Consider the following 14,699-nt stretch of genomic DNA (forward strand, 5'->3'; position numbering starts at 1 on the left):
ATGTAAGAAACCTAAGGGGTCCAGTACAGTATGAATGGGGATTCTTTGCACTGGATCACTGCAAGGAAAGGAAAAAAGTACTACAGTCTACTTTCCACTGTCCCAGAGTCAGTTCAATTCGTGGATTCACCAGATTTCTGGCTCTTCTTTCCTGACATCAGCCATTTATTAGCATTTTCATCAGAGAGCTGAAATCTATTATTACTTAATTTTATATATCCTTTAACTTTTTTTTTAATTTAATTTTTTTTAAAGTAAGCTCTACACCCAATGTGGGGCTTGAACTCACAACCCCAAGATCAAGAGTCACATGCTCTACCAACTGGGGCAGCCAGGCGCCCCCAAAGAGCTGAAATTTGAATGTGTCAGTCTCATGACTCAGAATTCGAGGTCAAAGGGACCTGGGAGGTAATCTGTTGCAGGGATTGTGAGGAACTTCTCAGACCCCTAGAAACTCTGCAGAGCCTCCACAGAGGCAGCTGGGAGAAGAGGGGGGCCTATTGCCAAAAGCAGAGCTTCTCAGCTTTTAGCTACATAAGACTTTGGACTTTATATTGAAGCAAAAGTCTAAATCTGATTTCCTCACCAGCTCTAGCAACATCTGCTAGAGAAGGAGTGTGAAATAAATCACCCTATACTGAGAACAAGAGTCTATCTAGGGGTTTTATTTGTCCAGAATTTGGCTCTTTGGCCAGTACATCTGAGCAGGAAGATGCAGGGGAGGGCCAGTGTGTGTCAGGTTAACTCTCCAACAGCAGACGTTGTGCCCCGGCTTACAGCAGTGACTCACCACATGAAGAGATGGCAGAATGTGACCCACCTTTGGGAAAACTGCACAGTATCAGAACTAGACAGAACCAGAGGAAGCCACCAAATATCACGGAAGAGAAGAGGCTTATCTGAAGTCCAATTGCTAGGTTAATGGAAGAGCTATGATGAGAAACTCAGCAAACAAGCCTCCTAATTGAAGACTTCCTCCCCTCCGGTCTTCAGCACAGGCGCAGAGTCTGGGGCCCCAGCCCCAGCCATGCTGCCTGCCTTGGGTCTACACACCAAGGTTTCTGAAGGTGGGCACAGCCTTAATGCAAAGCAACTCCTGACAAAAGGTGGAAGAACAATTCATTGGACTATAATACACGATGGTAAGACGCCAACGTTTGAAAGGTCAGGGCCGCTACCCCATACCTTGTGCAGGTCTGAGAGCTGCTGGTGTTTGATCAGAACTTCTTTGTTGGGAAACTGCCTTCTGCAGAGCAGACAAGCCAGTTTATTCCAGTCAGTGAGTTTATCTTCTTCGTTCTCCTTCTTGGTCAGCTCCTCCCTCTGTGGGGGCTGGGCTGTGCGGGGCTGTGGAGGAGGCGTCTGCTCCTCCTCTTCTTCCTCCTCATAGTCACTGTCTCCTCCATATTCACCCAGGAGGCCGATGAGTGGGTTTACCACCTTAGGCTGAAGGGAGAAGGCCAGAGATTAACACCAACCTCAACCTATACTGTGGGACCTGTTTTCTGGATATTCCAATATGGGTATCTCATTTCTTCTCTTTAGTTTGAATAATGAACTGGGCTTAAAATGATGATTAATGATTAAAATGATGATTAATGACCTCACACTGCTCATTTCCCCCATGGAAGCAACATGTTCAAGCTTGACTTTTCTCCTGGATTGCTCAGATAAAACCAGAAAGATTCAGAAGTGACTCTAGCAACAGAACAATGAAGAGAAAGAATGGAAAAGAGAACTGACACAGATGCAGGGAGAGGTAAGAAGTTACAGGTTGCAAAGAGGAAGAGATAGCAGCAACCCCTCAGGTTACCATAACCCATGGAGAAAAGGAAAGATAAACTTTATGAAGGGCTACAGTAACCCCTACAACAAAAGGGATTTAGGAGGTGGACTGAAAGCAAATGAAGAATAAGCTCTCCGGTAGACACTGAGCTCCTGAGCAAGGCAAAGGCATGGTCAGAACTGATGCTACAATGAATTAAACTAATAATGGGACACGGGAAGAGTATTTATCAGTAGTTTATAGAATTGTGAAATAATGATGCATGGTCATGGGCTTGTGATCAATCGAAATAAAAAATAAAGCATGATCACTATTGCTACATATTTACATTTAATCAGAATCACCCATGATTAGAGGAGACTATCACTTTAATGCACCTAAAAAATGGGTACTAATTTTAGCATCATTCACTTTGGCCAGACAGGTAAACCATAAAAATGACCACACATGCACTCCACACCTGAGCTTCGTACACAGCACCAAAAGGCAGGAAAAATTGGGGCCAGGAAAATGGGTCTCTTAGAAGGATTAACAAGACCAAGATTATAACTTAAAAAGGGCCAGACATTCCCTTGTCTGATGGGAATGGTGCAGGGTGCCTATTAGTAGACAGGAACATTTATCTCATGCTCATACACAAGGAAAGTCCTTGTTTGTTGGGTAGAGAGAACAAAAGGACCAACACCAAAGTGAAACATCAGCCTTTGAACTTCCCTTCCCATTCAGAACCAGCCCTATCCCCAACTCCAGCCCCAGCCCTGGGTGTTGGCTTAGCCTTACTGGTGGAGGACTTTCTTCCTTCTTCACAGTGGGAGGCAGGGGCTTCTTAAAGACGTCCTCTGGGGGGGCTGTCCCCTCACTGGCATTTTCCTGAAACTGATTAAACCCATAATTCTTATATGGTACTCATAAAAGCTGGGCTAAGAACCCTGTTGAAATTAATCAGATTTTCCAAAAACTACTAATTTGTGAAGTATCTGAAATGTTGCTATAATGATTTCAAAATAAAAAGCCTTTGAAAACATAACATTCAGTATATACTGAGTGATCACTATATGTCAGGCACCAGATGAAACATTTATATGCATTATTGTCCTCAGCCTTTACTACAACCCTCCCAGATAGGCATTAATACCCTTATTTTACAAATGACTGGGAATACGGTTGGGAAGTTTCCCCTGCTTGTGTGCACTCTCTTTCCTGACGAGTAAATAAAATCTTAAAAAAAGAAAAAAAAAAAGAGTAAGTGGCAAAAGCTGAATCCAAATATTATAAATAATTATAAACAATAGAGTATTATAGAACTATGTAAAAACTACTTAAGAGCAAATATAAACGGAGCAGAGAATACAGAATGGTAACCTCTGCTACAATTACACCCACAGAAATGTGTATACAGAGTCAAGCACTTAAGAGGGGGTGTAGGAAAGTGAAACTACGTGGAGACCAGGTGTTAGGGTTTAGCTGAGTCATTTTGTTCTGCCATCCACAGTTTTTGCATTTGTGAAAGAGTTACCACCAGCTGTAAGATGCAAGGGGATTGTCTGCTTTTCTGGTAACTTCACACCTCAATCCTAGATCTCCTCTATAACGCCTTTATTTGAATCTCTAATTGTCTGGTAAAGAAGATTCACAGTCCTCCTACCCTTGTCACTCCTCGGTCTTTTTTCTCCTTGCCATCTCTTTTAGATGCTTCCTTCTTACTACTTGACTTTCCTTGACTGGTGGACTTCTTTTCCTTGATCTCTTCTTCTTCAGGTGATCCAGGGTCCTGGGGCACATAGACTTCTTGCTGCAATTCAGTTAGAAACTGTTAAGTCTACAGAATATCTCACTTTCCCAGTTAATTCTAGGTCTAAGGAACAAGTTCCTTCTGGGAGAAAGAACAGCCCTCTCCCTCACAAGCCTAAGAACAGACCACATCAAACAATCTTGAAACCCACTCCAGGGGCCAGGACCTATCCAGACCACTCACTGGCCATTTTTCCAAGAGCAGCACTATTCTTACCTATAATGCCACAAAGCACTGATCTTCTCTATAGGCAACAGTTAACACAAAGGTCACCAACTTTAAATTCTGAATGAACACAACTCAGTAAATACAACTCAATATACGATGTGGACTTTAAAAAACACCAGGCTAGACATGAGATACAGACAGTGTAACAGCAGCTGCCAGAAATGGAGAAATATTTAAACTTCCATGAGATTTAAATTTTTCCACTTTTCATGTAATAAGCAACCAAAAATCCAGGGAATAAAATCTTCAAACCAACAAATTATTGGTACTTTTCTCAAAAGAATCACTGATAAAGTAAACAAACCAAAAACTCACCTGGGTGTTTGGGTCATAGTAAGTTTCTGCCAAAGGGTCATAATAGTAGCCAGTAGCAGAATCATATATGTAGCAGTCAGACGATGCTAGTGGGAATAAAACCAGAGCCAGTGTTAGTCCCTGTCCAGTGGAGCCCTGCTGTGGGACTGAGAACAACCCAAGCACGGGGCCGGCCAACCCACACAGGTGCAGAACGTGCAGATGGTGCTCTCTGAATGAGCATCCCCAGTTAATGGTATTTCTTGCTAATTCTGTGACCACAAAGATCTCAATTAATGAGCAGTCAAGCCAAAAAGAGCAATAGAAATAAAACAAGTGACTCACACTGTTGTCCTTGTCGATTTGTATCTGAAGCCCAGTCTGAATTTCTGCCTCCTCCTCTCCTGTCTCGAAAATACTTTTTACCCTATCACAGAAAGGCTAGTTAAAATTATGGAACTTCTGATAGCCCTTACCAGTCACCCAGTGGAGAAAATTCAAGATGACTCTTCCAGTCACTTGAGGATTTTCACAGAGCACTCCCCAGCTGCCGAAGCCTACCTGATAGTAGTGCATGTGGTCAGAATGGTCCCCAGAATCATTTCTGCAACAAATAACACAACACATCTTGAGCCTGCTACAAAAAGCCACTTGAGAATTGCCTAACGCTACGGATTTGCCAAGAAACTAACTTTTGCCCATTCTGCAGGGAAAGAAACGGATCCGGAGCAAGAAGGCCCAGCAGTACAGAGACTCCTCCTACACAGCTGCTGCCAGAGCACGATCTACCCCATCCGGCAAGCCTGCCTCTCCGATGCAGCTGCTTCCCAGTGACCACTCTTGGGTCAAGGTAAGTACAGGAATGAAGGGGAATCAGATTTCCCGGTACCATGGAGGCATGAACAGGGTCAGGGGAATGCGGAGTCAGGACAGCATTTTCTTAGGATTCCTAGGGGCAAGGATGTATCGAGATTTTTCTCCACATCCAAGACTGTATCATTTGGAACCCAAAGATACCAGGCAGCAAAGAGGGAAGGCACTAAAGTACCTAGTACTGCTATTTAAGGAAAAAACAAACAAACAAAAACAAAAACAAAAGACAACTAGAGTCAGAATAAGCCAAGCTTCAGAAAAAGAAAACATGTACACGTATCTGAAGAAATCCACACTGGAAGGTACCATGTCTTACTACTATCTCTACCTTTTAGGAGTTGCCTCCCAAGAACTTGAGTAGGGGAATCACAAAGGAGCCCCACTCCTCCGCCTTACCTTCGTTTTCCGGTGGCCAAGTTTACAGCTACCATCTTCCCATCAATGCTAAATGGTGGATCAAGGTTCTGCAAGATCTTCACTACACGAAGAGCTTCCTGGGAAACCAAAGACACATTGCAGCACAAAGAGAGAAAAGGCCATGTCCTTTGAAAGAGAATGGAACGTGGATCTTCCTTCTCAAAAGAAAAATTTACTGAACATTATGTTCTGGCTATAATTATAATAGTAAGAGCACACTGGCAGAAATAGGCAACTCTAGATGAAGGGCTGATCAGAATAGTGATCACAGTAGACATCAGTTTCTGGTATTGGTATCAGAAATTCAAATCCTCTTCTTTTAGTCTGCAACTCTCACTGCATCAAATACAGTTTACGAAGTCTCTTTTGACTTCTGAACATGAAATCTAAAAAATACCAACGAGGGGCACCTGGGTGGCCCAGTCAATTGACCACCTGCCTTTTTTTTTTTTTTCCAATTTAAAAAAAAAAAGATTTTATTTATTTATTCGATAGAGAGATCACAAGTAGGCAGAGAGGCAGGCAGAGAGAGAGGGGGAAGCAGGCTCCCCGCTGAGCAGAGAGCCAGATACGGGGCTCGATCCCAGCACCCTGAGATCATGACCTAAGCCAAAGGCAGAGGCTTTAACCCACTGAGCCATCCAGGTGCCCCGACCATCTGCCTTTGGCTCAGGTCATGATCCCAGGGTTCTAGGGTCCTGGGATGAAGCCCCCCATCGGGCTCCCTGCTCAGTGGGGAGGCTGCTTCTCCCTCTGCTTCTGCCATCCCCACCCAAACTCGTGCTCTTTCTCTCTCAAATAAAAATCTTAAAAAAAAAAAAAAAGAAAAATATCAATGATTTTCATTACTACTTTCATGTTATTTCCATAGAAAAGGGCCCCACAACTAAAAATCCAAGCCACAGGAATCTCTTAAACAACATTTTAAGGAAAAAGAGGAAATGTCCTGTTACCATCAAATATAAAACCATTTATGGCTGAGCAAAACAAATTTAAGAAACTAGAAAATTTACTAAAGCTTGCAAGGTTCAGTACACAGATTCTTCACAAGTAACTAAGTTCTCATACTATTTTAATTGGACATTGTAAATACCAAAAGACAAAACCAAATCTAGAAAAATGCTCAGAGTTCTAACTTTCAAAGGCAGTCCCTTCCTTTGAATGAACATTACACTTAAAGGAAAGAACAAGAGGGTTTTTGATACCAGGTAGCACATGAGAATTCCAATGATAAGGAAGTCCTTCAAACCTTCTTGAGGTTTCTACAGCCAGCTGTCCCTTGGCCATTCCAAGGCAGAGGAAACTTACCGCATGGGAGTCGAGGTCAATAAAGCCATAAGTGTGGCCCATGGGGCCGGTTCTGTTCTTGATGATACGGACATTGGCAGTAGTAAGGCGGACGTAGGGTTCCAGCACTTCCACTATGACCTCAGGTGGAGTGGAACGATAGATGCGCTTTAGCATAATTGCTGAACAAACCATATACAAATGGGAGGAGCAAGGACAGAGAGAAAGGTTAATTTTCAAAGCCCTCAGAGGCTGATTGTCCTTTTTTACTGCAGATGCTACTCTGCTCTAGCAAGGCTGATTCTATAAAACAATGCTGGGTCATACACTTCAAATACTTCTTCGCCAATACTAAAATACTAAAATGATGTCTTGCTGCATTTGAATAGCAATTTGCTATTTGGAGGATGCAAGTTCCTCTGACTGGTTACAGCAATGCCTGCAGAAAGCAACAGCCTCCACAATCAGGCTGAGCAGTTTTACTAGGATGTGGGAAACACCCAGTACCTAACCACAAAACAGGCCATCTATACTCAAACTGCGGTGGTCACAGGCTGGTTCATGCCCTGACAAATCACTTACTTTTGCTCTCCCCATCCTGGCGTGTCTCCCCAGACCATGGTTCCTTCTCTCGGTCTCTTCGGAAGGTGAGCCCTTCCCTTCGAGGAGGCAGATACCTTTCTCCTTCTCTCTTTTGATGTCCCAAGCGTGGTTCTTGTCCTTCTTCTCTCTTCTTGGGTTCAGGTTCCTTATCAGCTGACCTTGGGGACTGGTTGGGTTGTTTTTCTAATGGTGCTGGTATGGACGTTTTCTGAGGCTGAGGATAGGTTATTAATTCTTGCTTGGCTTCTGTCACTACAGGAACAGAAACAGAAAGAGAATCTCCAGCAGGTTTCATCCCAAAAACATTACTGCTGTGATTCCTCCTTACCTGCTACCAAATACTCATGGAATGCTTTTAATAGTCCCAGAAATACCTACAAAAAAGTCCTCTAATAGATTTTAAGCCAAGCCAGTGAGAAAGCACATGAAATAGTTCAAAGAAGCCACTCAAGTATTTAAATTTCATCTTATGAGTTTTCTATCACTTCCCAAACATTTAAATATAAGAAATCCTTCATGAGATGCTGGGCCTATTTAACCCAATGATAAGAACAGATTTGGGAACAAAATTACCAAAGATATGACCCTTGCCAGAAGTTTGGTAGAAACGTATATCCCAACTAGGAGTCTTCCTTTTTCCAGTGTTATGGTACTAAAACAGCCATTTCAAATTCTGTAAGATCACAGGTGCCCTCTTCTCTGGGGAAGCTAATAGACCTACCTGTGTATAGCTCATTCATTTGCAAAGAATTATAATGAGCAAATGTCCTTCAAAATATAAATGAGTCATTCTAAATCTCTTTCTATAGCAGGACAATTTGTCCAATTAATTAGGAACGTATTTTTGCAATGAATTCATTCTTGAAGGGTTCACAGGAAGCCAGGCAGTTCAAAAAAAATACATTCTATAGGACCAATGTAGAGATAACTTAACAGCAGTGATAGGCAACTAGTGAACACCTGCTTTACATGTTTCCAGGTTAAAGCTGTGTCAGCCCTCTTATTGGCAGGGCACCCAAGGGTATTTATAAACCAGCCATTCATTTGTTAGAATACACAGAGAAAGAAGTCCTTCTTCAGGGAAAAGACACACAATTCTGCCTAATCTGAAGTAATACAAGCTAAAAATCTCAGTTATTTACTCACCTTCTCACAAGTTGGGTTGGCTTCTACAGCATCTAGAGCCTTCCTTAAAGATTTTCAGAACACCTGCTTCACAGTCCTCACTAGAGAGTAGAATCTCCACTGCAGGCCAAAACCCCAGCTAAGAAACTCTTTGTAGACATACTAAGTTCTAAACTTGGAACAAACAGGTCCTTTAGAAGGCTACCTGGATCCCTACACTGAACTGTATTTTTTGTTTTTTTTAAGATTTTATTTATTTGACAGAGAACACAAGTAGGCAGAGAGGCACGCAGAGAGAGAGAGGATGGGAAGCAGGCTCCCCGCTAAGCAGAAAGCCCGATGCGGGGCTCGATCCCAGGACCCTGGGATCATGAACTGAGCCGAAGGCAGAGGCTTTAGCCCACTGAGCCACCCAGGTGCCCCACACTGAACTGTATTTTATGGTCATACCCTAGCTCTCCTGAATGGGTAATATCAAAAACAGGCATGTGACAGTCATTGCTGGGGCACCTGGGTGGCTTAGGTGGCTCAGCTGGTTGGGCGTCTGCCTTGGCTCAGGCCATGATCCCAGAGTCTTGGTCTCGGGCTCCCTGCTGAGCAGGGAGCCTGCTTCTCCCTATCTCTCTGCTGCTCCCCCTGCTTGTGCACTTGCTCTATCTGTCAATAAATAAATTAGTAATCTTCGAAAATAAAAAAAAAGTCATTGCTATAGGACTGTTGTTACGGATGCCTTTGACAGACTCTTCAAGGTGGCCTATCTGAAGGTTCTCTGGAGAAATTGACTTAAAGTTAAGTCACTGAGAAGCTGGTAGGTTTATTCCTTTATAAAAACAACATATACCCAGGATGCCTGGGTGGCTCAGTTGGTTGAGCATCTGCCTTCGGCTCAGCTCATGATCCCAGGGTGCTAGGATCAAGCCCCACATCAGGCTTCTTGCTCAGTGGGAAGCCCGCTTCACCCTCTGCTTGCTATTCCCCCTGCTTGTACTCTCTCTCTCTGACATAATAAATAAATAAAATCTTAAAAATAAGTAAATAAAATAAAAAATACAAACAACATATAATCCTGATTATTTTCTCTTGTTCATTTTTTTACTGTTACTTTAACAAATATTTTTCTGTTGAAGATCCTGAAATGTTTATATAGAGTGTAAATAAGAAAACGATCCTGATAACAGATGATTCTCAGTAACTACAAAGCAGTAGGGGATAAGGGTCACATGGCTGAATGCCACGGAGATTCTTTCTCAACCTCACATCCTTAAATGTATTCTAAATAACACTACTTCTGACCTCTGGTCAGCTGCCCATTTAGTTCCCTCAATGTGAGGATCTGGCAACCCATCTCCTTCCCCTGGTGGAACTCAGATCCAGTATCATTCACTAAGAGGTAACACGAAGTTAGAGATCGCACTGCACTTCTAAGAGCTTTATAGATCAACTTGTATTTAGGGATGACCACTCTTAACAGCCAAAGAGAGCATGAGCTTTGTTTTGATCAATACACAAAACTACCACCACCACCTCTACCATCACTCACCTTCCCTTGGGCACTTGCAGAGTGAACATGAAGATCGGTGTCCAGCTACGCTGGCCTTACACTGCATGGGAAAGGGAAAGACTTCAATTTGACCAGAAACATTAAAAAAAATCTTGTGTTTATCCAACACAACAGCACCTGCCAAACATGAAAGAAATAAGCCATATCCCAGATCACCATAAAGCCTAACAAATCTGATGTCCCCCCACTCATCACAGCCGGCAGACAGAATGTGGTGAGCTGCTGTTCAACAGCTGCCTTCTAACAGGGCACGTGGATCCCGGAGCAGTCCCAAATGCCTTTGCTGGGGACACAGATTTCTACAGGAAATAAATTTAACTAAGAAAACTGGACTATTAAATGGTTTATACAATACTACTGCCCCAAAGCCACTGCCCCTCACAGTTGCATCCAACATTTGGTCCTGAACTTCAGCCCCATTCAGGCTGGGCTGGAGCTGATAATTCAACTGCCAACACCCCTTTCTCAAACACTGATTAAAAAAGGGACAAGGAGGGGCACCTGGGTGGCTCAATCTGTTAAGCACCTGCCTTTGGCTCAGGTCATGATTCCACAGTCCGGGGACGGAGTTCCATATCAGGCTCCTTGTTCAGCAAGGAGCCTGCTTCTCCCTCTCCCTGCCACTCCCCCTGCTTGTGTTCTCTCTGTTAAGTAACTAAAATTTTTAAACAAACAAACAAACAAATAAATAAGGAGAAAGGAAAGAAGAGGAAGATATGTAAGTAGTGCCTCTGGCAGCTCTTCTGAGGATGTTAAACGGAAAAGGAACATTTATTCACCCAAACAAGGTAAGAGGCACTTTGCAATGTGAATGTAGTTTTTCTTGTCTGAACCTATGAATAAAAAGGTAAAAGCACACTGCCCAATTCCAAAGATGCTAAACATTTGCCAGTGAACTTCCAATTAGTATGAGGACAGAGCGCTGGCTGGCAGGAAACCAAGGAACAGGAGCTGTGAAGAAAAGGCTGCTATTGGAGTAGGACCTTGTAGGGGGAGTAAGGAGGGCATGCAAGATGGAGATGGAGAACAATAACCACCGCAGTTCAGAAGCTAATGAGTAAAGAGCACATACCAGGTACCGGGCCTGTTCCACAAACCATCACCTGAAGTGATTCAGACAACTATTATCTCCTCATTTTGCAGAAGATGAAACTGAGGCCTGGAGAGAGTACTCAAGTAAGGTCATTATAATCGACTATTTCCTTGGTCCCTTCTTGGTGAGCGGCAAAATCATAGGCACAGCCCTGCCCACTGTCCAGCAACCGTGGTGCCTCCCTGCAGGGTGAGTGCACTTCCCTCTCCATGGGCAACTCTGGCCGTGTCTCACTTTGGCCAACAGAGTGTGAGTCAACATGGCCTGGCAGAAGCTCTAAGAGCCATTGGCTGGGAGCATGAGCTCTCTCCCTTAGGCAGTAGGACAGCAGTGCCACATTGGGACTACTCCTTCCAGGTGGGTCCCAGAACGAGAGGTCATGGAGCAAAACAGAAGCAATGACCCATGAAGTATATGTCTGTCCATTTAAATGGACTTAAGTCTCTGGGATTTGGAGGCTGCTTGTTACTACAGAAGAGTTGTAAATTGTGAAGTCAGGATCCTAACCTTGGTTTAAGTACCATAATGTTCACCTGTTTCTTTTGTTTTTTTTTAAAGATTTATTTACTTATTTATTTGACAGAGAGAGAGAGAGGGAGAGAGAGATATCACAAGTAAGCAGAGAGGCAAAAAGAGAGAGGGGGAAGCAGGCTCCTTGCTGAGCAGAGAGCCCAACGCAGGCCTCGATCCCAGGACCCTGAGATCATGACCTGACCCAAAGGCAGGGGCTTAACCCACTGAGCCATCCAGGTGCCCATGTTCACCTGTTTCAAACGCCCAATGATTTCCTTCCTTCTTTCTTTTCTTTTCTTTTTTTTTTTTTTTAAAGATTTTATTTATTTATTTGACAGAGATCACAAGTAGGCAGAGAGACAGGCAGGGAGAGAGGAAGAAGCAGGCTCTCCACAGAGCAGAGAGCCCGATGCGGGGCTCGATCCCAGGACCCTGGGATCATGACCTGAGCCGAAGGCAGAGGCTTTAACCCACTGAGCCACCCAGGCGCCCTTTTCTTTCTTTTTTAAAAAGATTTATTTATTTATTTGAGGGGGGAAGGGGCGGAGGGGTAGAGGGAAACAGAGAAACTCAAGCAGACTCCTACGCTGAAAGTGGAGCCTGATGCCGGGCTCTATCTCATGACCCCCGAGATCATGACCTGAGCTGAAACCAAGAGTCAGATACTTAACCAACTAAGCCACCCAAGCACCCCCAATGATTTCCAGTATACAAAGAGTGCAACCATCACCACAATCTAACTTTAGAATATTTTCTTTTTTTTTTTTTAAGATTTTATTTATTTATTTGACAGAGAGAGCACATAAGTAGGCAGAGTCAGGCAGAGAGAGAGGTGGAAGCAGGCTCCCCGCTGAGCAGACAGCCTGATGCGGGGCTTGATGCCACAACCCTGGGATCATGACCTGAGCTGAAGGCAGAGGCTTAACCCACTGAGCCACCCAGGCACCCCTAGAATATTTTCATTGACCCCAAAACGAACCTCGTGGAGTCATTTTGCACTCTCACCACCAGTCCCATGGCATAGTGCAATATAAGGTGCTTTGTGTCTGGCACAGTATTTTCAAAGTTTACCCATGTTTTAGCATGTTGCAGCACTTCAAATCCTTTTATTTATTTTAAAGATTTATTTATTTGAGAGAGAGAGGAGAGAGAGAGGGTATGTGCGTGTGCACACAAGCAGGAGGGCCAGAGGGAGAGAGAATCTTAAGCAAATTCTGCCCTTAGCAAGGAGCCTGATGCAGGGCTTGATCTCACAAGACTGAGATCATGTACCTGAGCCAAAACAAGAGTCGGAGGCTCAACTGACTGCGCCACCCAGGAGCCCCATTCATTCCTTTTAACTGTCAAATAACATCCACCGTAGTGCTGTACTGCGTGTTGTTGGTCTATCCATTCATCAGTTGATGGATTTTTTTGTTGTTTCCACTTCTAGGACATTACAAATAATACTGCCATAAATATTTTTATTTGGCAGCTTCCACATCAGGTCAAAGGTCACAAATGCAGGGCTGGTGCACTCCTTCCAAAAAAGTGCAGAAATTACAAATACCCCTGAGACAGCTAATAAGCAAGTGGCTTGTCATCTTAGGGGACAATGTAACTAAGCCATTCTGTTCTTTCAAGCAACAGTTTTGGCAATAGCTATGTAATTTTTACATCAGATATCAAAATTTGCTCTCTGCCAGTTAACAGAAAGCAGTGTTTGGGGCGCGGGGGCGGCTCAGCTGGTTGAGCATTCAACTCTTGGTTTCAGCTCAGATCATGATCTCTGAGGTGTCCCTCTCTCTCTGCCCCTTCCCCTGCTCATATGCTCACTCTCTCTTGAAAGTAAGTAAATTAACCTTAAAAAAAATTTTGAGTTCAAAATTGTCTCTTTAATCCTGGCTCCTTCCATCCCTGATTATAAAAGAAACAATACATGTGCATTATAGCTCATACAGAAAGTGTAAGAGGGGGGAAATCACCCATAATCTCAAACTGTAGAGGCAATCACTATTAAAATATTAAATGTTATAAAAATCCTAATGGTCTTTTTGTAGAAATGGAGAAGCTGACCCTCAAATTTATATGGAATTGTAAAAGACACTCAACAGCCAAAAGAACTTTAAAAAAGAACAAAGTTGAAAGACATACTTACCAATTTCAAAACTTATGACAGAGCTACAATAATCAAAACAGCATGGTACTAATGTAAGGATAAAAATATACAACGACAGAATAAAACTGAGTGTCTACAGAAATAAACCTACAGATCTCTGGTCAACTGCTTTCCAACAAGGGTGCAAGACCATTCAATGGGAAAAGAATAGTTAATTCAGCAAATGATTCTGGGACAAGAGGATACACACATGCTGAAGAATGAAGCTGCCTTTTACCTCACAGCATGAACAAAAATTAACTCAGAACAGATAAAAACTTTAAATATAAAAGCCCAAACTATAAAATTCTTAGAAGAAAACAGGCGTAAATCTTCATCACTGCGGATTTGGCCACTGTTTCCTGACACCAAAGGTATAAGCAACAAAAGAAAACAACAGCTGAATCGGACTTTAACAAAATTAATTTTTGTGCAAAAAAAAAGGTAAGAAGGTAAAAGACAACATACAGAATGGGAAAAAATAAATGCAAATCACATATCTGATTAGGGATTTATATCCAGAATCCAGTATAAAGAACTCTTATAACTTAACGACAAAAAGACAAATGACCCAATTAAAAATGGGCAAAGTACTTGAATGAACATTTCTCCAAAGAAGATACAAAAGTGGCAACAAATACATAAAAAGATGCTCAACATCATTAGTTACTATGGAAATGCAAATTAAAATCATGAGATACTATTTTATACCCACTTAGGATAGCTATTACCAAAAAAAGGGCTGGGGTACCTGGCTGGCTCAGTTGGTAAAGTGTGCCACCCCTGATGTTGGGGCTGTGAATTTGAGCCCCACAATGGATGTAAAGATTACTTAAAAATAAAAAAAATTTTAAAAAAGGGTTAAAATTACAAATGTTGGCAAGGGCATGCATAAATTTGAACTCTCATACATTGCTGGTGGGAATGTAAAATGGTACAGCTGCTGTCTCTGGAAAATGGCCTGGTGATTCCTCAAAGAGTTAAAACATA

General features: G+C 42.8%; 1 protein-coding gene across 3 annotated transcripts in view; it reads right to left on the bottom strand.

Moving 5' to 3' along the window:
- Nucleotides 1-14,699, bottom strand: part of RBM6 (RNA binding motif protein 6) — a 104,338-nt gene that overhangs the window by 5,899 nt on the left and 83,740 nt on the right. For all 3 annotated transcript variants that reach the window (XM_080797477.1, XM_080797478.1, XM_080797479.1), the window contains 10 exons: nt 9,946-10,006; nt 7,260-7,532; nt 6,699-6,859; nt 5,370-5,467; nt 4,662-4,704; nt 4,446-4,527; nt 4,122-4,207; nt 3,432-3,578; nt 2,567-2,662; nt 1,186-1,446 (listed from right to left, as the gene is read on the bottom strand). In XM_080797477.1, the coding sequence (XP_080653603.1) occupies nt 1,186-1,446; nt 2,567-2,662; nt 3,432-3,578; nt 4,122-4,207; nt 4,446-4,527; nt 4,662-4,704; nt 5,370-5,467; nt 6,699-6,859; nt 7,260-7,532; nt 9,946-10,006 (1,308 nt within the window). The remainder of the gene's footprint in view (nt 1-1,185; nt 1,447-2,566; nt 2,663-3,431; nt 3,579-4,121; nt 4,208-4,445; nt 4,528-4,661; nt 4,705-5,369; nt 5,468-6,698; nt 6,860-7,259; nt 7,533-9,945; nt 10,007-14,699) is intronic.

Source organism: Martes martes (genome assembly GCF_963455335.1).
Source record: "Martes martes genome assembly, chromosome: 1".
NCBI classification, from domain to species: domain Eukaryota; kingdom Metazoa; phylum Chordata; class Mammalia; order Carnivora; family Mustelidae; genus Martes; species Martes martes.